Consider the following 25214-nt stretch of genomic DNA (forward strand, 5'->3'; position numbering starts at 1 on the left):
GTGGTTGTAGGGTCCACTATTAGTTAGACTATGGATTCAAAGAACTTTGAGCAAACTCATTACACGCCACCCATTACAGACTGTTCGGCTCACCTGGTTATGGGTTGGGTATTTCCTAGCCCGTGTCAATCTGAATCATGTTGGGTCAGAGTAAGATATTTTCAACCCATATTGGTGATCAGATATTAATCTATTTTCGCAAAATTTGTTTTTGGACCAAGTTTTCTTTCGCTCCTCAAGCTAAGGGTTTTAATGATCAGTTGAGACTTGAATATGGTATTTTAGACCTTTGATAATTGGGTGGTCAGAGGGGTAACGATAAGATCACTTGGTAGTTCATTATTCTAAGAGTCCCATCAAACCGTCAAAATCCATGGATGAAGGGAAACCTTGTCTTCATTTTTTGTTACACAAACATCTTGGATCCTATTTCTTCCCTCCACCCACCTTTTTTTTTTCTTTTTTTTTTTAATATTGATCATAAATTTTACTGATAAATGATGTTTTGTTTTGAGACATCTAAAATCTTTGATGGCAAGTTTTCTAAAAAAAAAAAATAATAATAATAATGGATGGACCAATGGGACCAAAGAGGCATATAAGCTATAGAGCCAAGAGTTAACATATGTTGTAATAGAAGAGAGAGTCTTTGTGATGGGATTGTAGTTGGTAACATTTTCTACCAAAAAGTTGGTAATGATGTGAGGAAAGCTACCGAAATATGTTTAGCATCTAAAGCTAGTTGGGGATCAAAGATACGTATGTTAAGATCTTTTTCACAAATTGGATATTTTTGCAAGGAAGTGCTAAAAAAGTGTTCATGCTACTCTCATGTCATACCTTTGTGGTTTGTCAATTTGCATGAGTGACATAACTAATATGGACAATTGGGTGGGAAGAGGTAATGACAAGATCACTTGATAGGTCATATTCTAAGAGTCCCAATGTAAAAGTTGAGATTTGGTGAGGAACTAGGGTCCGGTGGTTGACAAGCCAATATAGTGGCAATTTCATCAAATGATGCATGTGTGAGTAATCGCTCCCATCCCAAGTGGTGGCTTGATTCGGCTTGGCCTGGTCATGACGAGATTCACATAGAGACTAATGGTCTATGGAAAGCGTCAAAATCCATCAATGTAGGGAAACCCTTGTCTTTGTTTTTTGTTACACAAACATGTTGGATTCTATTCCCCCCGCCCCGCCCCCCGCCTCCTGCCTCCCGCCTCCCGCCTCCCGCCTCATGTTTTTTTCTTATATCCTACAAAGTTTATTGATAAATGATGTCTAAAGTCTTTGACGGCAAGTTTTCTACTTAGCCATAATGGTCGGGCCAATTGGACCAAATCAATGGCCGGGCCATTTGGACCAAACTAGGCTTATAAATAAACTAAGGGCCCATTTGATAACATTTCTGCCGTTTCTGTTTTAAGGAACGGCAGAAACATAAATTTCTGTTTATAGAAACAAAAACATAATTGAAGGTGTTTGATAAGTCATGTTTCTGGAAGTCAATAGTAACCAGTGAAATAATGGCAACGAGTCGTTTCCATAAATAGCGAAACAAGTAGAACTTGTTTCGCCTTGGTCATTTCTTGAACCATAAATAGGAATAAATTTCAATTTCTATTTTTGAAAACAAGTGAAGCGAAACAGTTTTATCAAATGCTTTTTGTTTCGTTTCTGTGTTCTGCCATTTCTGGACACAGAAACGGTAGAAACGCGTTTCTTGAAACGTTATCAAACGGGCCCTAAATAGCCTAGAGTTAGCATATGTTGTGATAGAAGAGAGAGTCTATGTGATGGGATTGTAGTTGGTAATGATGTGAGGAAGGCCACCGAAATATGTTTGGATCTAAGCTATCAAGGGATCAAAGCTAGGTAAGTTAGATATTTTTCACAAATTGGATATTTTTCCACGGATGTGCTAAAAAAGTGTTCATGCTACTCTCATGTCATACCTTTCTGGTTTGTCAGTTTGCATGAGCCACGTAACTAAGATGGACAAGTTAACTACTCATTATACATGTTACATGTGGCAAATCTAGAGGATTTTCATAATTTCGATGGCTTAAATGTACTATAATCATCTTACATATGATACATGATCAATGTCATGTACGTGTTTACATCTCATTTTGTCACCATAGAAATGTATGCAGGATACTCTTGAATAGTAGCGTGTGGAGTTTATTTTATAGCATGAAATCTGTGTATCTCCTAGCTAATGGTTTGAACCGTCTCAAAATGGTCAGGAGAGTTAGCTATATCATGTCATACACATTTGTGAATGTGTTGGCGATCATGGATATATGGGGAGGTGTCAAACTCATGACGTTGTAGCTCAACACATTTATTAACCAGTTTATTTTTGTTTGGGCTTTAAACGATCAAACTCGGTTAAGGCTATTGGGTCGGGCCTGTAATTAACACCCCTAGGAAGAACCAATTTTACTTAAATCAATGAAATTCACACTTCAAAAATTACTTACTCTAAATTCAATGATTAAGAAAGAACAAAGAACAAAAAAGAAAGAGAGAGGACACTACATATTGTTCTTTAATGGTTGTCCTTGTTGGCAACTCGGCCACGTGGCAGTGATGACATGGTCAGTTTGGGTGACGTGGATGAAAATGATGACATGGCAGTGTCCAGTGTCACCGATGAGATAACAGAGCATCTTGGTATGCATGGAGTGGTTTAATACATCATTAATAGGTGGTGCGGGTTTCTGGGTCAAAACTGGCAAAATTGGTCTATTTACGATCGAGGCATTTTCGGCAGTGAAAATGACATTTTTGGAAGATCGGTTCTTCATGAAAAAGATAGATTGTAATTTACCTAGTCCAGTGCATTTGATTTCGTCACATTCCGATACCGTATGAAAAAGTTACGGCATTTGTGGCAGTCGATGGTAGTTTCGGCATTGAAGATGAATTTTTTAAAGGAAGTGTTCTACATGTAACAATACGACAAAAATACAATCTTTCCAATGGTTCTGATTTCATCACGTTCCAATTCCGTATGAGAAAGATACGTCATTGGAAAGGTGTAGGGGCATTTTGGTCTTTTTACATTGATGATTCAGATGATTGAGTCTTCTGAAAAGTCGTAGAGCATCCAGTTACGATTCCAACGCACTTTGTTTCATCTCGATCGGATATCGTATGAAAAATTATAAGTGTTTCCGTAAAGTTGGTTCGAAAATCCAAACCGAAAATCCATCAGTTGCTCTCAGTGTTGGGTGGATTTTTCGGAATTTATTTTTGAAATTCGAAAGGGCTTTTGTGTAATTTAAAATTTTTGAAGGTCCGAGTTGCAAGGGGTATTTAAACACTGAAACATATGGAGGCAGGGGCTTGATTGTAATAAAGAGGAGTAAATGGGAAGTGAAATGGATGGTCAAGATTCGACCACGTAGGCTTGATGCCCATCCAAAGGCTGCTAAGATTTTGGTGTGATATGGACGAGATAGATGCTTGTGCGTAGGATTTGATTGGTTAGGTGCATAACTCTTGATGCACTGGCGCTACACCTTATCAAAGTATGTTAGTGTGTTTTGCGCATGTATAGAAGATATAAAGAAGATTCCAATCTTAATGATCTCATGAAATCATATTAAAGCCACCATGGAGGATTCGGATCCAACGGTCAATAATCCTTTTTACTTTTGTGAGTGGGAGACAAGCTCCCTTAAAATCCGGAAAAGCAACCAATCATAGATAGACAACACTTATGACGATGTCAGCGCCTACGTCATGATGATGTCATCGAGATTCAAATCTAACGGTTTGGATCTGTTGTCCGTTGGTTTAATCGGACGGCTTGGATTATAAGATCTTTTATATGAGACCTACGGTCAAATTTCGCCCCTGTTGTGCGCGCCGCCGGTGTAGCCTACGCACCCCTACGAAGATTCCATTTCAGGCTATCTCATTGCTCCAACTTCAAAAGGTCATATCTCCTTCATTTTAAGTCAGATTTGGGTGAATCAAGTTGTAGCTTCTTCGTTTTTTTAAGCCCTACACCATGGAAGCAAGAAATATGAGATTTGAGTGAAGAAAAGCTACGATTTTGGTAGGAGAAACTTCCCCCTCTTTGTTAGTCTTTGAATGAATATACATTATTGATGATAAATGTTCTTAGGCCATTAAATGAGGTAAAAGAGGTGGTTGAAGTGTGTTAATGGTATATTAACTCAAAGCCAAGGAAGAAGAGAAGAAAGCAATGATGTGTTTGCTTTGAAGAGCAAGAAGCCAAGGAGAGAGAAGGTGTGAGCACCAAACTTGTCAGTACAAGTTTACAGTCATCCCAGGCAATCGGTTGTGAGATTATCTAACTTGTGATTTTACATTACATGTATGTATGTATGTTAGGGTTAGTTGTGGATGAATGTATACATGCTAGGTTAGTTGTGGATAAACTGTAAGCATGCTAGCTAGTTGTGGATGCATATGCTAGGCAAAGTTTGACTGTAGGGCATTGATATAAGCCCAATTTAATTGTATTATTTATTGTGTGCTTAGTGGGTGCTAAGCACCGGGAGTGGGTGCTCCCGTGTAGTGGGTGCTACACATTGTATCGGCACTACGAGTGCCATCTCAGCTTCGGCTTGAGAAAATTGGGTGTGGGTGCTCCCGACTGTGGGTGCAGTCAAAAGTAGTGTATTGAGTAGGTACGAAGCCTTTACAGGCACTACTCCGGGGATGTAGGAAAATTGCTGGACCTTGTAAAAACCTTGTGTTGTGGGTGCTTATTGTTTGCATTTTATATTGAAGTACGTGGAATGTGGAATGGGTGTGCATACTTTGAAGTGCCTATGAGAGGCTGAGTGTGCATACGACTGTGTGCAAACAGGGACAGGTATATCAGGTTTTTCTTGGCCAGACATTAGACAAGTTTTTGGGGATCGGAATTGGACTCACTGATTCACCCCCCTCTCAGTGACTGCCGGGTTACAACACATATTAGGTATGTGTCAAATTTAATAATCTAATTGAATCAAATGTCCTCTTATGGTTTTTTCTTATGAATATCTATGTATGTCCATGCACGTTTATTATACTCTTACTACTATTATGCATTCTTTTATAGTATTATATTTTTCAAAATTTCTATTTTTTCATGGGAAAAATGTACGTTGTACCATGGAAGAAGGAGATCACACTTATCGAGGGTCATAAATGCTATGCTTCATATAGGACAGAGTCTATAATACCCCTTGACTATTTTTTGAAACCCTCTCGACACCATCCAAACTCTCCCTTGGCCGTGGGGTAAAGGAAAATAGCTGGGTATTACATTTTTGGGAGAGGGTTTCGTGAAAGACAGTGTGACCCCTATACCAGGATGGGCCAATGGGAGTACACATGAAAACATCAACAAAGATTCTACCATTCATGAGAGGTGGGATGGTCATTTCACCCCATTTTGTGTGAAGGTATAGGAGCTACACTGCCTTGTAAACTTCGTTTTCCCTATAATTTTTTGGAGAAAAAGCAGTCAGATTGCATAGCATATGCTAGCACCTCGCTGTGTGTACCTATCCATTCTTATGAAAAGACGTAACTACCATTCATTGTGGGAGGAGAGAGTTACACTGTCTCTCTCTCATTTGAAATGACATATTTGCCCCACATTCTGCGACGAGGAGGAGGAGGAGGAGGAGGATAGAGAGAGAATGGGAGGCCCTAGGTAAGAGTGCATAGCGGACCGTTTTAGCAACCTTATGATTTTTTGAGTTTTGAGTTCTGAGTCTTCTGACCCCGACCCTATTGTTCTTCCTGTTCTTCCGTCTCCAACTGTTCCTCATCTCTCCGTCTCCGTCTCCCATCGCCGCTGCAAACACGAACACTTCCTATCCATTCGGCGAAGAGAGCACTCTCCTGCGACTCAGGTAACCTTTACTCGCTCTGCCCTTTTTTTCTGCAATTGTTGTCTCCGATCCTCCCTATATAGAACTTCATAGTTATCAAGCCGTAACCCAACCTGTTTACGTTTCTAATCGTGTCTATCTGGTATGATGTGACCATTCAGGCAATCTCCATTACAGTAAATGAAATGCAGGAACTAAGCAATAAAGATATCGGAAATGTGTTTGCGAGGTTGATCTATTCATTGATTGGAAACATTGACTAATTAGTCAGATTACCAAATCAAACGAATCAGGGGGTGCTACATCATTATCTCTGTAGAGAAAGCAGAACGTGGGCAAAATACTATTTGACCTGTGGTTGAGGTTGAAAAGTCCAGATTGATATCTTATATAGGACAGCCCAAAGTTTTACATCTCTAATGCTGAACAAGGAAAGGTGCTGGGAAAGGTATAGAACAAATTAGGGTTTAAACTTTGAAGAAAGTCAACAGATCAACCCTAAAAAAAAANCTATTCCCCCCCCCCCTCTTTTTTTTGTTCCTTCTTATATCCTATAAAGTGTATTGATAAATGATGTCTAAAGTCTTTGACGGCAAGTTTTCTACTTAGCCATAATGGTCAGGCCAGTTGGACCAAATCAATGGCCGGGCCATTTGGACCAAACCGGGCTTATACACTAAATAGCCTAGAGTTAGCATATCTTGTGATAGAAGAGAGAGTCTGTGTGATGGGATTGTAGTTGGTAATGATGTGAGGAAGGCCACCGGAATATGTTTAGATCTAAGCTAGCTAGGGATCAAAGCTAGGTAAGTTAGATATTTTTCCACGGATGTGCTAAAGAAGTGTTCATGCTACTCTCATGTCATACCTTTTCTGGTTTGTCAATTTGCATGAGCCACATAACTAAGATGGACAAGTTAACTACTCATTATACATGTTACATGTGGCAAATCTAGAGGATTTTCATAATTTCGATGGCTTAAATGTACTATAATCATCTTACATATGATACATGATCAATGTTATGTACGTGTTTACATCTCATTTTGTCACCATAGAAGCGTGTGCGGGATACTCTTGAAAAGTAGCGTGTGGAGTTTATTTATAGACTTTAAATTTTTGTAACTCCTAGCTAATGGTTTGAACCGTCTCAAAATGGTCAGGAGAGTTAGCTTTATCATGTCATACACATTTGTGAATGTGTTGGCGATCATGGATATATGGGGAGGTGTCAACTCATGATGTTGTAGCTCGACACATTTATTAACCAAGCTACATTTGTTTGGGCTTTAAACGATCATAGTCGATCAAGGCAATTGGGTCGGGCCTCTAATTAACACCCCTAGGAATAACCAATTTTACTTAAATCAATGAAATTCACACTTCAAAAATTACTCGAAATTCAATGATTAAGAGAGAACAAAGAACAAAAAAGAAAGAGAGGACACTACATATTAGGTATGTGTCAAATTTAATAATCTAATTGAATCAAATGTCCTCTTATGATTTTTTCTTATGAATATCTATGTATGTCCATGCACGTTTATTATACTCTTATTACTATTATGCATTCTTTTATAGTATTATATTTTTCAAAATTTCTATTTTGTCATGGGAAAAATGTTCGTTGTACCATGGAAGAAGGATATCACACTTATCCAGGGTCATAAATGCTATGCTTCCTATAGGACAAAGTCTATAATACCCCTTAACTATTTTCCGATACCCTCTCGACGCCATCCAAACTCTCCCTTGGCCGTGGGGTGAAGGAAAATAGTTGGGTATTACATTTTTGGGAGAGGGTTTCGTGAAAGGCAGCGTGACTTTATACCAAGATGGGCTAATGGGAGTGCACATGAAAACATCAACAAGGGTTCTACCATTCATGAGGGGTGCGATGGTCATTTCACCCCATTTTGTGTCAAGGTATAAGAGTTATGCTGCCTTATAAACTTCTTTTTTCCTATAATTTTTTGGAGAAAAAGCAGTCAGGTTGTATATCATGTGCTAGCACTCCCCTGTGTCTATTTATCCATTCTTATGAAATGACGTAACTACCATTCATTGTGGGATGAGAGAGTTCCATTGTCTCTCTCATTTGAAATGACATATTTGCCCCACATTCTGCGAGGAGGAGGAGGATAGAGAGAGAATGGGAGGCCCTAGGTAAGAGTGCATAGCGGACCGTTTTAGAAACCTTATAATTTTTTGAGTTTTTGAGTTTTTGAGTTCTGAGTCTTCTGACCCCGACCCTATTGTTCTTCCAGTTCTTCCGTCTCCAACTGTTCCTCCTCTCTCCGTCTCCGTCTCCCATCGCCGCTGCAAACACGAACACTTCCTATCCATTCGGCGAAGAGAACACTCTCCTGCGACTCAGGTAACCTTTACTCGCTCTACCCTTTTTTTCTGCAATTGTTGTCTCCGATCCTCCCCTATATAGAACTTCATAGTTATCAAGCCGTAACCCAACCTGTTTACGTTTCTAATCGTGTCTATCTGGTATGATGTGACCATTCAGGCAATCTCCATTACAGTAAATGAAATGCAGGAACTAAGCAATAAAGATATCGGAAATGTGTTTGCGAGGTTGATCTATTCATTGATTGGAAACATTAACTAATTAGTCAGATTACCAAATCAAACGAATCAGGGGGTGCTACATCATTATATCTGTAGAGAAAGCAGAACGTGGGCAAAATACTATTTGATCTGTGGTTGAGGTTGAAAAGTCCAGATTGATATCTTATATAGGACAGCCCAAAGTTTTACATCTCTAATGCTGAACAAGGAAAGGTGCTGGGAAAGGTATAGAACAAATTAGGGTTTAAACTTTGAAGAAAGTCAACAGATCAACCCTAAAAAAAAAAAAGACATGAACATATTCACAAAACATGAATCTGAATTCTGATAACAAGCCGTGCCTTCGGGGACAGCTACTAATTAATCTCACATAGACTAAAACTAACTCCCCCCACCCAAAAAAAACAAAAAAGAAAACAAAAAAAGGCTTAATTTTAATTGAGTCCATTGGAAATATTTTGTAATGGGCCTCAAGTAAAATTAAACCTTTTTTTTTTTTGTTGAGGTGGGGGAGAGGTGGTTTCAGTCTTTGAGATTAATTAGTAGTCAAGTCTAGTTTAACTAAAGTGCCTATCATTGAGTCCAATGTTTGAAATTTTGACAGGGGGTTTGATTTCGAGCCCTAGGGAAACAGAATTATTTTATGAATTTGAACAAATTTCACCCAAAAAAGAAATTGTGAATTTCACAAAATTTTCATATTTTGACCCTTGGAGAAATATTGATCACGTTTCACTTGAATTTCAATCATAAATTGAGTCATAGTTTTATTAAGAAATTTAAGTTAGAAATTTTGCTGTATTAGGAGTTGTTTTGTCTTTATAAATAAGCGATAACCCCTCTTGTAGCACATGATTTTTCGATTACTGAATAGAGAATGTTTTTTGAGTTTGTTTAAACTCATAATTGGGGGTCTCTCCCAGGGTTACAGGCTGGGGGTCTTTGCTATTGCTGTCTTCTTTTACTGCTATTCTTCTTACCATTTCTGTCAGTTCTGCAATCATGACAAGACGGGACAGTTCTATGGTGTCTTACAATCCCTTCTCTGTTGATGCAATAATTGTTGAGGCCTTCCCTTGATTTTTTTCCCCTCTTCCAACGCCTAGGATCGCCTAGACACAGTAACAACTATGGTTGATCATCTTTCTTTTCTGAATCCAGTTTGATTTCAAACTTTGTTTTCTTCTTTCATGCTACTGTATTCTTCTGAATACACTGACTGAATCTCTTTATTTTATCCCACACATCCATGCTCTGTTTTTTTCCATATTTTCTGAATGTAGTGAATAGCATGCTGGAATGCAGGGAAATCAGTAAATCTATTAGCCATTAATCAGTCTGAACCTCTAGACAACTTGGTTAGAGTTTAGGGTTTTAGTACCCAAGTTATGCGATGTACCTGTCTCTATTTTGAATTCCAATTCTTCCTAATTTTTAAAATTGAGTTCAGATTCATCACCTTTTTACCAATTCTGCTATTCATTTAGCCTGTTTCCTATTTAAATTATTGTTTTTGTCAGTTACGGTAGTTTGTTCTCCTAGTTCCTTGTCTTGTTTGGTTGGTTCTATTATCTTAATCCTACAATTAGGGTTAGGTTATTATCTTCTGTGAGAGAGGTAGAGAGAGAACAAACATAAATATCAGTGGAAAGGCCAGAGTCAATTCAAGCCATTGACCATCAAACCAAAAGGAGTTAGAGTCAATCATAAACTCTGGGTCCGTCTCCATCTCCATCTCCATTTCCCTCTCTCTACCATCTAGGAACAAGAAGTTGGAGATGGGTATTTAGCTGCCTAGGAACTAGAAGTTGGAGATGGGGATTTAGCTGCCTAGGAACAAGAAGTTGGAGATGGGGATTTAACAGCCTAGGAACAAGAAGTTGGAGATAGGGATATAGGGTTAGCAATGGGGAGTAGAGAAGTTAGGCTTTCCTACAAAGATTTGTAGTTGAATCAAACCTTACTACCTCTATTTCTCTACGGCTGAAGAACGAGAAGTTGAATATGGGGAGATAAGTTTAGGGAAGTACCCGTGAGAAATATATCATAAGACAAATATCTCTTCTTGCGTTTACACATGGGATATTGTATATAACCTTGAACCTTTTCTTTCCCCATCAGGATGGGACGAATCACATATAATTTTATGCTACTTGATATCTTAATCAGATTGGATAATGATAAATCCGGATTTTATCTGTTTGGTAATCATATCATCCCAATTGGGTTGGAGCTTGATCAGATTAGACTGATCGATATCAAATATTTGCTAATCAAATCAGATCAAGTTCAGATAAGATATTCAGGATTGTCATTAGATTCGAACTTGAATATTTTCTTAGAGATTCGTCAAATTATTTGATCAATCAAATCAGAGGATTTGACTTGGAGAGACTTGGTTTTTATTATCTTGTGTTAATTGTTCATACTCTTAGTTTACCCAAACCTTAGGCTTTCCACTATTCTTCTCCATTTTGCAAGACTACAGCTTGATTCCAGTCGGCAAAAAGCAAAAACGCTGTAACTTAATCCAGCTGGAAAAAAACCATCAGTCTTAGTCAATTTTTATACCAGATTGATAATACCATCTCTCTCTCTCTCTTCGATCATTTTTTTTTTATGGTTGTGGCCTTAAGGTTTGATCCAAGGAATGATGAAGTAGAATATGATAGTTTATGCTCTACTGATCAATAGAAATAGTCTTGGATAGTTTGTTCTTTGGTTCCAAGGGAACGAAAAAGGTAAATGTACATTACTCTTTTTTGCCACCTTTCTATTGATTTTTTTTTCTTTGGCTAGTCTTGATGCTTCATGTGTATGTTGTCTATGCCTAATTATCTATATCCTGTTGCAATTATGTGTGCATGCTAGTTGCTCCTGTTTCTCTATTTAGATTTTAATACTGTGGTATGTATTGGAGCCATTTGGTAATGTAATGCATGTACACTCTTTTAATTGATCCCCAAACTGGGTGCTTATCTTAGTCCTTCACAACCCTGTCATATGCAGTTTTAGAGAGAAATATTTGGTTATAGAAATTTCCAGTTGGTAGTTGTGCTCACATTTGTGTGTAATTAATTTATATATTCTTCTGCCTGAATCCCCTTTTGGTGCAATATTCATTTTTTGGCAATTTAACAAGTAGGAATAATACTGAAATATCACTTCCGACCTTTAAGTAAGTCTTTTGAACTATTTCTTGGATGAGCACCCTTCTGCATTGTTCAATTTAATATATCACACACTTGATGACTCAGTTAACAAATGCAAACGAGAGGTGACCTGACGAAAAATTACTGATTGATTGAATCATTTTCTTGCTCTTCTCAATTTCATTGTTTGCAGATGAGAATTAGGGTTTAAGGTTTCACTCAGAGGATGTTCATCTAATGACGGGGAATGAAATCTCTGAGAAGAACACTAGAACATGCTTTCTCTGCGTCCTGTTCGCAGATTCTGTGTTGAAATCACTGCAGCTGCTGCTACTACTATTTCAACTCAAATCTCAAAGCCCAAGACCCTGGACGAGCCCGCATTGGTTAAGCTCAAGGCCGAGAGAGATCCAGATAAGCTCTTCCACCTATTCAAGGCCAATGCCCACAACCGGCTTGTCATTGAGAATCGCTTTGCCTTTGAGGACACTGTCTCTCGCCTAGCTGGGGCGAATCGATTTGATTACATTGAAAATCTCCTTGAGCACCAGAAAACTCTGGCTCAGGGTCGACGGGAAGGCTTCATTGTCCGTATTATAATGCTTTATGGGAAAGTTGGTATGATGGAGCATGCCCTCCAGACGTTCTACACGATGCACCTCTTCGGCTGCACACGGACTGTCATGTCCTTCAATGCTGCTCTCAAGGTTTTGGCTCAGACCCTTGATTTAGGGGCCATTCAAGTCTTCCTTGATGAGGTTCCACGACGATTTTGTATTTCGCCTGATGTGTTCTCTCTCAATATCATCATGAAGGCTTTCTGTGAAATTGGTATTCTAGATTCAGCTTATCTGATTATGGTAGAGATGGAAAAGGTGGGAATAAGACCTGATGTAGTTACATATACCACACTTATATCTGCCTTCTATAAGCATGGTAGATCTGAGATTGCCAATGGGTTATGGAATCTAATGGTACATAAGGGATGCCTTCCGAATCTGGCTACCTTCAATGCTAGGATTCAGTACTTGGTTAACCAAAGACGAGCATGGAAAGCTAACGCATTGATGGCTAAGATGCAGTTACTTCGGATAAATCCTGATGATTTGACAATTAATTTGGTGATCAAAGGATTTTATCTTGCTGGATTTCCTAAAATGGCGAGAAGGGTTTATTTGGCGTTATGTGGTGAGGGTTACAAACCCAATCGGATGATTTACCAGACATTGATTCATTATGACTGCAAGACAGAGGATTTTAATTTGGCATTCAGACTGTGCAAGGATAGCATGGAGAGGAACTGGTTCCCTAGTGTGGATACCATTTCTAAGCTACTTGAAGGCCTTCAGAAGAAAGCAGAGTACAGGAAGGCCAGAATAATCATGATGTTGGTTCAGAGAAGAAAACCTCCTTATTCTCCAGATGAACTGGGGATTTTTCAATCAATAATATCTGAGGATTGATAAGATGAGTGATCACAGATGGGATTAATTTGTGCATGTTGACATTGAGCTGGGAAGAGGTGAGGCTCCTTGTTCTTATTTATTTATTTTTGGATGAACAAGGAATTCATTACCAAAAGAAAGAAAAAACAAAAAGGACAAACAAGCTCAGCCTTACAAGGGGGTGAAGGGGCTTGAGCATGAAAGAGAGAAGGGGGGAGGCCCGGATTTACAATAATCCCATTTCTGGGAGAATCAGTACAACGACCTGGGGAACCTGATATTTTTGGCTTTGACTTCAAAAAGAATAGAGTTCCAATTCTGAGAGACTTAGATTTAGAAGCCTATCTTCTGAGGTTGCACTCTAGCCAGATGTGGGAGATAGCTGCACCAAAAGTCTAATTTACCCACCTTGTCACAACTAGAGTTCTCAGAAAAAGACATGTCAACCCAAATTCACTTTCAGTCGAACGGAATGATACTCCTTCTATGCCAGCACTTGGCTAGAAGACCAAGCCAAACTGCCAAAGAGAAGGGGCAGGCGAAGAACAGGTGATCCACATCTTTGGGAGCATTCTAGTAAAGCCAACACTAGGGCGAGACTGGATAGGCAGCGGGTGAAGGCCCTCCAAACTGTGAAGCTGTGTCGGGGGATGGAGTTCTTGAACCAAACTAGGTGGAGCCAAAGTTTGATAGAACCTCTGAACCGGATATGAAGCAGACTTGGAACAAAGGAGCCTGACGCTGAAGCTGCCCAAGACACGAGATTGATGCATACTGATTTATTATTCATACTGATTTATTCATTTATTGATGCATGTCCTATATTGTAATTCTTAGCGGATGAGTAATGGAGCAGAAGGCAATTCCAAGCTTGTCCATCGAGTCTGTTGTAATATGACATATCAAGGAAGTTTTGGGGACTACTCACTGAATTCTTGTAAGTTACTTTTATGGGGGGCATTCTTCTCTTTTCTTTCAGTTGCTGATTATTACCCATTCTTTCCCCAGACGGTATCCCAATGAAATAAAATTTTACTGCAATAAATACACTGAATTCCATACTTCTATGTGATTACTTGTGAGTGATTTTACGTCTAGTTCAATATATTCAGCTTGGTTGGATCAAGGAGAGAATGGTGAAGAGAAACACGGACTTCTTGTTGGATATCATCCAATTTAAATAGAGGTAATTCTCTAGTACAGTCTTCAGTGCTGCTTTGTTTCATTTCTTGTACTTCTCTTCTCTAGAATGAAAAATTCAGATAGGTTTGATTACATATAGGGAGTGCTTTTTATGCATTATCAGAGAGAGTTCTGGGCCGACAGCATGTTTTGGAATGACGATAATGTAATTTGGATCGGATTCTTTGGTCTATACTCCAAGAATGGGTCTTGTTTTGGAACATGCCCAAAAGCCCGTTTCATGCTTTGGGCCATGAATGAGATGGGCTCATCCATGCAAAAGTGAACTAAATATTAAAAAACTGTATGTGAAGGTAGGGGTGTCAATACCTAAACCGAATCGGTAAAACCGCCCTAGACCGGGCCAATTGAACCTGGACCAAACCAAATCGAAGGCTTATTGGGCCTGTTTCGGTTTGGGAGATTGTAACCCCACTAACAAATTGAACCGCACCAGAAGCCGAATGAATCTGAAACCAAACCGAAACCAACTCAAAACCCAGACCTAAACCGAAATAAACCAGTAAGAAACCGAAAAAAGTCCAAAATTAACTAAGAAACCAAGTTTTTGCATATTTTGTATGAAAAATCGAAACCCAAACCAGACAAAAAACTGAAATCAAACCGATACAAGAAACCGAAACCAAACCGCATCGAAATTGAAACCAAACCAAAACCTGAATTTCCTTATTGGTTCGGTTTCAGTTTCACCATTCCCACACAGTAACCGATTCAACCCGGACCGAAATCAGGCCGAACCGACCTGTTGACACCACTATCTGAGGGGTACTTGTGTCTTTTCACCTTTGAAAATAAAGAACTTTTCATCAATTTGAGAGACTGGAGGACCACATACTAACATACACATAGAAAGAGTGACACAGAGAGAGATCCTTTAGCTCCTTTCATCTCCAACTCCGGCAGCTGAAAGGCCCTATATTTGAAGGATTTTCTGGATATTTTTATTGGTGGTCACTGGAAAACTTCCTGTCCATCTCTTAATCTCTTATCACTGTCTCTCTTTCTATATTCAGATCTAGCATTTTTTTTATTCCCCTATCTTTATGTGGTTAGTTTGATTGAAATCTCTCTTCCTTCCCCACACACCCCAAAAAAAAAAAAAAGATATTTGAACGTGTGTTACGTTAGTATTCTCTTTTTTTAATATGTCAGCTTGAAGGTGGTCAGTGAATATTTTTCTATGCTATTCCATAATAGCATCTCCAGCATCAACACTGTTCAGCTGAACTGAATTGCAGTGAAAAAAATAATTAGGATGTACTGTTCTAATTGTTTTAGCAAAACTGGCATAGCTTCGTAACAAAACCTACAAAACCTCATTATATAAAAGGTCAGCAAAACCCATTTTCATTTTCCTTAAAACTTTGAACCCCTTGGTTTGAAAATATCATTCTACCATCAATTAAATTACATGTAAATAAATGAGATTTCTTATCTTTATTTTTGTAATTATGAAGCCCTTGCCTGCTTCTGTCCAGCCCTGTGATTGGTGCATGCTGCTGGCTACCGAAAGCTGGCGGCATGCCTAACCCACTCCCAAAAATATGGTTTCTTTTGTTTTTAGGTTATGTCTATTTCTTTCAGTTGGGGGGGGGGGTTTGGAGAATACCCTAATTGATAAGCTTTTTTCTCCTACCTTCTCTTCTCTTCTCTTCTCTTCTCTTCTTCTCATCTTCTCATCTGCAATAGAGGAATGGTCGATCTCCAAGAAGATACCCTTGTGTAAATATTGGATGGTGAAGTTTGTTCATTGCCTTATATTCAGTTCCAATGTACCATCTATAAAGTGAATTATTCTTTTTATCTTATTACATCAGAAAGCTGCTGGCGAGAGAGAGGAGGCACCTTTCCCATCTATGGAAATCTCAGGCTCCATCAAAATACAAGATTTGATGTGGGAAGTTCACTAGGAAAAGGTGAATAAAAGTGATATGCTGCAGAGAAGACATCCTAATAGGTCCCTATAGCCTCAAAAAACGCCACTTATGCTCAAAGGATGATGAATCTGTTGGTAACTCTTTTTATTCAGTGACTTTTTGAAGAAAATATGGCACCATTTCTTGGGGTTATTTGATATTTTCTGGACATCTCCTCTGGAAATATCGGACCTGGCTGTTTGCTGAAGCTCCATCTCCTTTGGACCTAGAGGAAAGATCTTGTGGACATACACTATATTGGAAATATTTTAGCATTTGGGAGAAGAGAGACAGTATGATACTCAAGTAAGAGAGCAGAGTTTCAATGAAGATTTGTGAAAGAAACAGGTAGGGTTCCACATTGGGCTTCCAACCAAGATATATATAGAGGCATTCCACTATGAGGGATTGGGGTCAGGTGGTCAGATCCAGTCCTATAATGACAGAATCAAAGATGAAAGGGAGAGGCGCCTCCCAGAGACAGCAGTTGAATTGAATTTTGATTGTTGTTTGGGCAATCCAGGACCTTCAGGTAATGAAGGGGTGCTTAGAGATCATGAGGGTAACAATCTCTTGGCCTTCTCAGGTCCCATTGGTATTGGGGATTCCAACATGGCAGAAGTCAAAGAAGTGATTCAAGGGCTATCCATCTTCGCCATTCAGCCTTGGACACACCTTATCATGGAAGGGGACCCAACTTTGGTGGATTCTGAGATTGTTTGGAGGCTAGTTCATTTGACTTGGAGAGCAAAAGCACTATGCAATCAGGAGGATATCTCATTTTCTTGGGGACCTAGAGATGGTTTTCAATGGATTCTGACATTCTTGGAAGCGAGTTCATTTGACTTGGAGAGCAAAAGCACTATGCAATCAGGAGGATATCTCATTTTCTTGGAGACCTAGCGATGGCAATTCCTTGTCAGATGATGGTTTAGCTGGTGAAGGGGTGGGGAGAGTATTTATAGCACCATATCCAAATGTGCAGTAGAGAGTAGTTTTTTTTTTTTTTTTTTTTTGGGTTTTTGGATTCTTAGGGTTGCTCTGTATAAGATGTATTAATTTTTGGTCTTTGCATTCTTAGGTTGGTTCTGTATAAGATGTAGAGCTTTTATATTCATGTACAGATGTTCTGATTTCTACTGGCTAAATGTCCCATAAAATGATAAAAGAAAATATCTAATTGGAGCTTATTTCTATGACATTGCATTTAGTAGCTTGAATTGTTGTAGTGGCATATAGAGCTGTGGGGGAATTGGTAGTGGCAGGGACATGGGCTGATCCACCATAGCAGGCCTTATGGATTGCTTTTCACTTTCCCTTGATTGTGACACTGCCTTGTGTCTAAAGATTCAAATTTCTTAAGAATCTGCCCTCAAGATGCCTAGAGTTTACTAAATTACAGAGTTTCTCTCCTTTTCCTTTTTGAATTTTCGAATTCAGCTTAATTAGTTTCATTGCTGCATTATAAGAGCAAGATCAAAATGTATCTTTGATGATTGTTCCCTCAAACCTAAGATAAGACCATTTTCTTGAAAATAGGACAAACAATTCAGTGAAACCAGGTTGAACCAAGGCCATCAGATTGCTGTTTTATGCTTAAGGGAAAAATGGATCCGAATTCACCAGTAGGATCTGAATGGTAGCAACAGATATTTGCATGTTAGGAAAAATCAATTTCAGAAGCAGGCATGAATTTTAATTTTAATATTCCTACTTTGCAAAAAATGTATGTATGCACATCATCTTTTGCTTTCTTAAAAATTATAAAATCATGTATTTGCTTTTGCTTTTGACAATCACTAACGATCAGCTTGTGGTGTGTTTTCAGATCGTAATGAATTTTCCAAGGAATTGATGGAAGTGACAGCAAATATGATCCTGAAACAGAAGACAGAGAGCGTAAGGGAAACAGAAATGAAGGAAAGCTGCTTAAGGAAACTAGAACTGCAAGGCTGGTGGAGCAGACACTAAGGCACCGTTTGATAATGCTCCCAGAAATGCATTTCAGCGTCTTTCCTTTTAGGTCGTTTCGGTCCAATTTGTTTCTCGAAACGTTTTTTGTAGACATATGTCACTAAAAAACCTAATAGTATCATCGGATGCCCAAAAGGGAGAGAGGGTTTTGTTGCCTCTTTTTAGGTTTAAATTGTTGAGAGATTTATCGGGCACAACAACATTTTTTTTTTTTCTCTCAAATTCGTTTCTAGGGGCCCATTTGATAACGTTTCAAGAAACGCATTTCTGCCATTTTTGTTTCCAGAAACAGCAGAAACAGAGTAAAAAGCGTTTGATAAAACTGTTTTGTTTCACTTATTTTCATAAATAGAAATAGAAATTTTTACTTATTTATGGTTCAAGAAACGACCTAGGCGAAACAAGTGTTCGTTTCTGGAAACGACTTGTGGCCATTCTTTCATTGGTTGCTATCGACTTCTAAAAACATGACTTATCAAACACCTTCAATTATGTTTCTATTTCTAGAAACGGAAATTTATGTTTCTGCCGTTTCTGTTTTAAGAAACGGCAAAAACGTTATCAAACAGGCCCCGTTTCTAGAACTGAAAATAGGCATAAATTTTGATTTATGTTTCTAGAAACGAGTGAAACGGAACAAGTTTATCAAACGCTTTTTAGGCTGTTTCTTTGTTTATGGGAACAAAAAATGCATAAACGATAAAAACGGAACATTGTCAAATGGTGCCTAAAAGTGCCTTTACCCACATAAAATACATTACATTTTTATTTTTAATTTAAAATAACAAATAAAGGTTGAAGATTGCACATCACATCATTGTTTCAAGTATTAGTATCAATTGAGATCGATCCCCGATCCTGATGGGTTATCCTTATTTTTCAAGGGTAAAACAGTAAAAAAAAGTATCTTTTAAAAAAAGCAAGGGCAAAATTGATCGATATTCGTCAATCTAATTTGGATTGGTATCGAATCAATATCGGTAGATACCAAAACCAATATTGTCCCCTGAATCGTTACATCACATGTCTATGGAATGAACCGGTACAGGCTTTAATCCTTGATATTTTTGTGCAAACATAAAGGTTTTCAGATTTCTTGATTGTTTTAATTTGTTTAAAAAAAAAAAAAATTAAAACCATAGGAAAATTTACAGTGCCACCGTTTAGGCGTTTACCATTAGTCTGTTAAGTGCAGATTTAAATAGACTATTTTACCCTTTTGCGTGGAATATATAAACCTAAACCCTAACCCAATGAACCTTAATCCTTCACCGTGGAGGGCAGAGGATCAAACGTTAAAGGAGAAGTGGTCGTGCTCCATCCCGGGGAGAACAATCCATTGCCAGCCACCATTGTCAAAACAGAGAAGGATCCAAATTTGCAGAGACGAAGGAGGTACAAAAGATTTCTTCCATTTTTTCTTGAAGTTTCAACCTTGGATCTCTTACCTTCACCACAAACCAATTGGACCGAAACGACCTAAAAGGAAAGACGCTGAAAGCAAAATAAACCAGATTTTCCTCTAATTGCTATATGTAGAACTGTAGAAGGCCATTGAATGCAAGACGCTGAAAGAACTTGGAAGCTACCCAAAATCGAAAACCCTCAATAAGCAGACATGTTCAGGTATCCACAACCAAAATGCACCACATAATTCTAACCTAATCTAAAGATGTAGAGAACCGTAGAATCTGTTCTACTTGTCGTTCGAGGGGGAAAAAGGTAAAAGGGTAAGGTAGTATATTCGTTGAAACTTGAAATTTTAGACCGTTGCTTAGCGGGTTGCCATAGCCCTTGTCGGAGGGTCCGGCCCGACTGGGATCCGTAGACATACCACCGTTATACAAATACACTTCGCGGCTTCGCAAAACCAAAACCAAAACCCTTCTCACTGCAAACCCTTTCACGAAACCATCCAAAACCAAAACCCTTCTTCGGCAAGAACTTCTCCTTCCTCTACTACTGCAATCCTTTTTCCCTTCAAGGCGTCTGCAATCGACAGGTCCCTAACCCTTCTTTCCTTCGGCAGTCGACTTTCTCCACTCGCCGGTAAGCATTATTAATCTCTCTCTCTCTACCCATCTATCTATTTATCTTTCTCTAATGCCGGAATCTGAAAAGAGCGACTTTGATCTAATCCTTTTATCCCTTTATTTTATTTTTAACTACAATTTAATGATCTAAACAATTAGCCTCGGTTACTGATTGAATGGGGTATTGCAGTGTATCATGAATGTGGTATTGAGGTGGATGATAGAGGCCACTAATAATCTCTCGTGATAAAAATGTTTATTTCATCGGTCTGATGAGTGATGTTCTAGTTCGGGTTGATTAAGGGGCCGTTTGATAACACTCTGGGAGAATGTTTTTGGTTTTCTTCTATTATGCGAGAATGCAAATAGAACAGAAATATGTTTGGCACGTTCGGTTAATTTTTGTATTCCCGCAGAATTTGAACCAGTGAAAATGAATTACTAAAGAGTAAATTACAAGTGTCTATTATTCTGTAACTTAAAACAAGAACAAAAACCCTACAAAACACATTACCGTTATTTCCAACGACTCCCAATAAAAAATACCCAAATCCACCGCTTCCAGAAGCCAAAAAAGGGGTCTCAAGCTCATGATCGTGATTCATCTTCTGCAACAGGTATTGTCTCTCTCCCTCTCTATCTCTCTCGCTCTCTCGCTCTCTCGCTCTCGCTCTCACGCTCTGTTTCAAAAACAGTTTGGTATCTCCCCGCAACAGGTATTGTCTCTCTCGCAAGAAGCCAGAAAAGGGGTCTCAAGCTCAAGATCGTGATTCATCTTCTTTCAAGGGTTCTTCTGCAACAGGTATTCTCTCTCTCTCTCGCTCTTTTGCTTTGTTTCAAAAAAAGTTGGTGTCTTCCTGTTTCAGAATCAGTTTGTTTCAAAACCAATCGGTGTTTAGGGCAGCACTCAATTAGTTTTAGAATGTTAACAGCACTCAATGTCACTTTGGCTGGTCTCTAGTGTCCTCTGGCTAAAAGCTTTGACTGCCCACCACTATCTATTTCCTTTCCACTCACTGAATTCACATTTGGGCTCTCCTCATTTAAGTAGTTGTCTTCCATGGCAGCATTGCTTTCTCCAAACCCGTCGTTGGAATCAGAGCCCTGAGAAGAAGAGCCAACCAAAACTACTCCATACTTGGAACTGAGGGAGGGAGAACCTAAATCACCAAACATCCCATTGAAGCAGGAGGGGAAGAGGAAACAGAGGAGCGATTGTTGAAGCCATTTGATTAGCTTGGGTCTTCATAGGCCAAAACACCTTTCTTTTTCAATGGACATTTTTTATTCTTTCACTTCTTTAATAAATCTACGTCACTTACACGTGTGATGTCACAATTTGGGAAATCTCTCTTTCTCTCTGTTTGAGAGTTAGGGCTGTCTCTCTCCACCTTGGCATAAAAACACTACTGGACTCTCTGCTTGCTTGGGCCAGCACAAACCAATACACTTTTCTTTTCAAGGCATGATATGATCATATGAGGGCTTGGCACAATCACACACCACCTCCTACCAATGCTAGTAAATGGAGTAACATAACTCTCCATCCATATCAATCCTCTTAACTTGAGAAGAGCTAACCTGGGTTTTAGTTAACCACCTGAAACCTGAAGGAGACCCAGGCTACCCAGCAAAAATAAAATATGTTTGTCTATAAGAAAATGTTAGCATATTTTCGAGAGAGAGAGAGAGAGAGAGAGAGAGAGATGAATAATATGGTAGGAGAAAGCAAAGGCATGTATTTCTATTTTTAGGCTATAATGAGATGTGTTTCTATTTTTAGAGTAATGGCATCTACTTCGAAAGCTAATAACGAGGCAACAAAATGGACTCAAAGAGAACAAGATTATCTCTTGAAATTAATTGTTGAACAAATGAAAGTTGGTAACAAAAGTTCTAGCACTTTCAATAAAGGTGGGTGGAACAATATCAAGAAAGGGCTTGAGGAAAAAGGTAATCGGCCATTTACGATGGTTCAATTAAGGAATAAGATGAATAAATTGCGATTCGATTACAACACTTTCAAGAAACTACTGGATACTACAGGTTTTGGTTGGAATTCTGGAAAAATATCAAGATTTTTCTATGTACAAATCAAGGTATAATGTACTTTTATATGATTTTTTAATCTTGGGTGTAATTTTATCTAATAGTTAGTTTGTAAAATTTTCAGGCAAATCCTAATTGGTCAAAGTTTATGAGGAATGGGCTACCACATTGGCCTGAACTATGTATAATTTTTTGGGATTCATATGCTAGTGGGAGAGGAGGATTCAGGAATGAATCTAATTTCAAGTTTGAAGAGGAATCGAGAGGTGTTGATGATGATGTGGATGCAGATGTAGATGTAATTCCAACTACTCCATTGGCTAATACCTTGCCAACAGGTTATTATGAAAGCTAAGATCTAGGAACTGATCGTCCTAGAGTCAACAGAAGACTTGATAGGACACCTACATGATATAGGAAGAAGAGTAGGACAATTGGTATTGAACGCACCATACAAATCCTAGCTGAGTCAGTAGCAAACAAGAATACTACAACACCTAGCTCAACTCCAATGGGTCTCACTCCAAATACCACAAATTTTAGCACTTCAACATGTGTTAGGTTATTGGAAACCATGGATGATATCCCAAGAGAATTGCATATTAAGGCGTGCAAGAGGATATTGGTGGACCGAGAATGGAGAGAATTATTCATTACTCTAAAGGATAAAATGAAACAATTGGTTTTTGATGTGTTAGATTGATGGATGATAATCTATCCTTTTTTTTTTAATATGAATGATTGTAATGAAATATATTTAAGACCTTTTGTAGTAGGATCGATATATTTTGTTAGGTACACTTGATCTAAAAGTGTAATATGGTTATTTACACTTTATGCTACTTTTCTAAATATGCCAGTTAAATTTTACTATTATTGTAGCAAAAATTTTGTTGGATGTCTTTTGTTTTAAATACTTATTACATCATCTGATAATTATGCATGTTGGATGATTATAGTTTTATAGATCTTTTGGTACATTCATTAGGGGATAAACATTTGTATGATAATAATAAGTTTAAAATTTATATTGAATCAATTATGAAAAATGTCAATAATACTCCAATAATCTCCTCTAATGACGACGATAGAGAAGAATTGATTCTCGCAACATTGTTGACAGCACAATATCATTATTCCAACAATCTATATACTAAAGAACCATATAGGGATAGTGCATTCACAGGGGCAGCATGGGTACATGAGGTGTTGCATGGGCATGCAAACCACTGTTACGAAGAATTTGGCATGGAACGACATGTGTTTTTAAATTTATGCCTACTAATGAGACATCGTGGTTGGTTACAAGACAGTCGTATTATTAGGGTAGATGAGCAATTGGTAATGTTCATGTTTAGAATAACAGGAATAGGTCCTACTAATAGAGCAGTTGAGGAGATTTCCAGCATTCAGGACAGATTGTCAGTTATTACTTTGGCAAAGTATTGTAAGGGGTGCTTAAGCTTTCTAAGGAGTATATCAAAGCCCCATCGTTTGATGAGATTCTTATGGAAATAATTACAAACAACAAATGGTGGCCATATTTTAAGGTAAAATGGAAATTTTCTTTCTAATAAGTTTACATCACTTTTTAATTTATGGTCGTTTTTTGTTTCACATAATAGCGCTTTTGGTTGGTTTTTTTTTTTTTAATTAGGATTGCATTGGTGTCATAGATGATACACATGTTATTGCTATAGTTCCCAAGGGAAAACAAATCCCATATCAAGGATGGAAGGGGATAACAACTCAAAATGTGATGTGTGCCTGCTCGTTTGACATGAAATTCACTTTTGTATATGCGGGTTGGGAAGGCAGTGCAAATGATTGTCATGTATTCGATAGAGCCCTAGAGGATCCTACCTTGCGATTTCCTCATCCTCCCCATGGTATATCAATGCCCAAATTATCATGTATACAAATGATTATTGTGTATGTTTTTAATGTCTTGTTTTATCATATTGTAGGGAAGTATAATGTTGTAGACTCAGGATATGGGAGTAGGAATGGATATTTGACACCATTCAAAGGAGAGAGATATCATATACCAAATTATAATGGAGGAAGAAGACAACCCAGAAGTACTAAGGAATTGTTTAATTATAGACATTCTTCTTTAAGGAATCATATTGAGCATTGTTTTGGGATTTTAAAATCAAGATTCCCTATTTTAAAAAACATACCTCAATTCTCACTTAGTTACCAAAGTTATATTGTGATAGCTTGTTATGGACTTCATAATTATATCAAATCTGAACAAATAGCAAATGCATTTTTTCAACAATTCGTGGAAGATGACTACTATGATCCTAATTAAGAGAGAGTCAGGGTAGTCAACGTTCACGGAGAATAAGAAGATGGTGATGTTGCTAGTACTTCTACTACAATTCATCAAGGCAATCAATGTGTACAAGGAAGACAAATGAATGAGCTAAGGATACAAATTGCAAATCAGATGACAGTAGATAAGGGTTACCCCCTAATTTGATTGTTTATGTAATAAAATTTCAAGATACCTGTTTGCAGCTATGATTTTTATTTTATTATTCCTATAAACTTGAATAGTAAACTTTTGTTTTTTTTATTAAGATAAATGTGGAAACTCTTTATGCTTCTATTTTATTATTTCCTTTAAGTAATAGTATTTTAAAAGATAATTTCATAAACAAATTATTTCCTTATTTAAGTTAAATTTGACCATAATAGCATGTATGTAATTATTGATTTCATTGTTCAAAAGTGAATTTATATAAAGTGTTTGTCAAACGTTGTTTCTATTCTTTTCCTGTTCTAAGAACATTTCTGAAATAATTTTATCAAACTTTGTTTCTATTCCGTCAAAGTGCTTTCACAGCATGGAATCGAAAAAAGACACTTCTGTAAAAGAACACGCTCCAGGAATAGAAGTATTATCAAATGGCCCCTAAGTGTCATGTAAGGACAAAGGCGTCTGTGTAACTGAGTAGATACGGCGAGAGAACCCACAATA

At 38.0% G+C, this 25214-nt stretch overlaps 2 protein-coding genes across 3 annotated transcripts; both read left to right on the forward strand.

Moving 5' to 3' along the window:
• Nucleotides 1-5671: 5671 nt before the first annotated feature.
• LOC122075690 (pentatricopeptide repeat-containing protein At1g80150, mitochondrial) lies at nucleotides 5672-17385 on the forward strand. Of its 2 annotated transcripts, none has more exons than XM_042640824.1 (3): nucleotides 5672-5894; nucleotides 11799-14236; nucleotides 16071-17385. In XM_042640824.1, exon 2 carries the CDS (start codon nucleotides 11881-11883, stop codon nucleotides 13066-13068), a length of 1188 nt encoding a protein of 395 aa, XP_042496758.1. In that variant the 5' UTR covers nucleotides 5672-5894; nucleotides 11799-11880; the 3' UTR covers nucleotides 13069-14236; nucleotides 16071-17385. The 2 variants fall into 2 exon arrangements, with proteins under 2 accessions (XP_042496758.1, XP_042496757.1); XM_042640823.1 differs by lacking the exon at nucleotides 5672-5894 and adding an exon at nucleotides 8091-8250.
• A 4578-nt stretch (nucleotides 17386-21963) lies between these two features.
• Nucleotides 21964-22580, forward strand: LOC122076361. Its single transcript, XM_042641666.1, has 2 exons — nucleotides 21964-22275; nucleotides 22350-22580. Exons 1-2 carry the CDS (start codon nucleotides 21964-21966, stop codon nucleotides 22578-22580), a joined length of 543 nt encoding a protein of 180 aa, XP_042497600.1.
• Nucleotides 22581-25214: the final 2634 nt, after the last annotated feature.

This window comes from Macadamia integrifolia, chromosome 4, assembly GCF_013358625.1.
Source record: "Macadamia integrifolia cultivar HAES 741 chromosome 4, SCU_Mint_v3, whole genome shotgun sequence".
NCBI classification, from domain to species: Eukaryota; Viridiplantae; Streptophyta; class Magnoliopsida; order Proteales; family Proteaceae; genus Macadamia; species Macadamia integrifolia.

Excerpts from the sequence above, each read along its gene's own strand:
- LOC122075690 (XM_042640824.1), top strand. The coding sequence starts at position 11,881 with ATGCTTTCTCTGCGTCCTGTTCGCAGATTCTGTGTTGAAATCACTGCA.
- LOC122076361 (XM_042641666.1), top strand. The coding sequence starts at position 21,964 with ATGGCATCTACTTCGAAAGCTAATAACGAGGCAACAAAATGGACTCAA. Across the intron at positions 22,276-22,349 it reads TTTTCTATGTACAAATCAAG|GCAAATCCTAATTGGTCAAA; the intron begins GTATAATGTACT and ends TAAAATTTTCAG.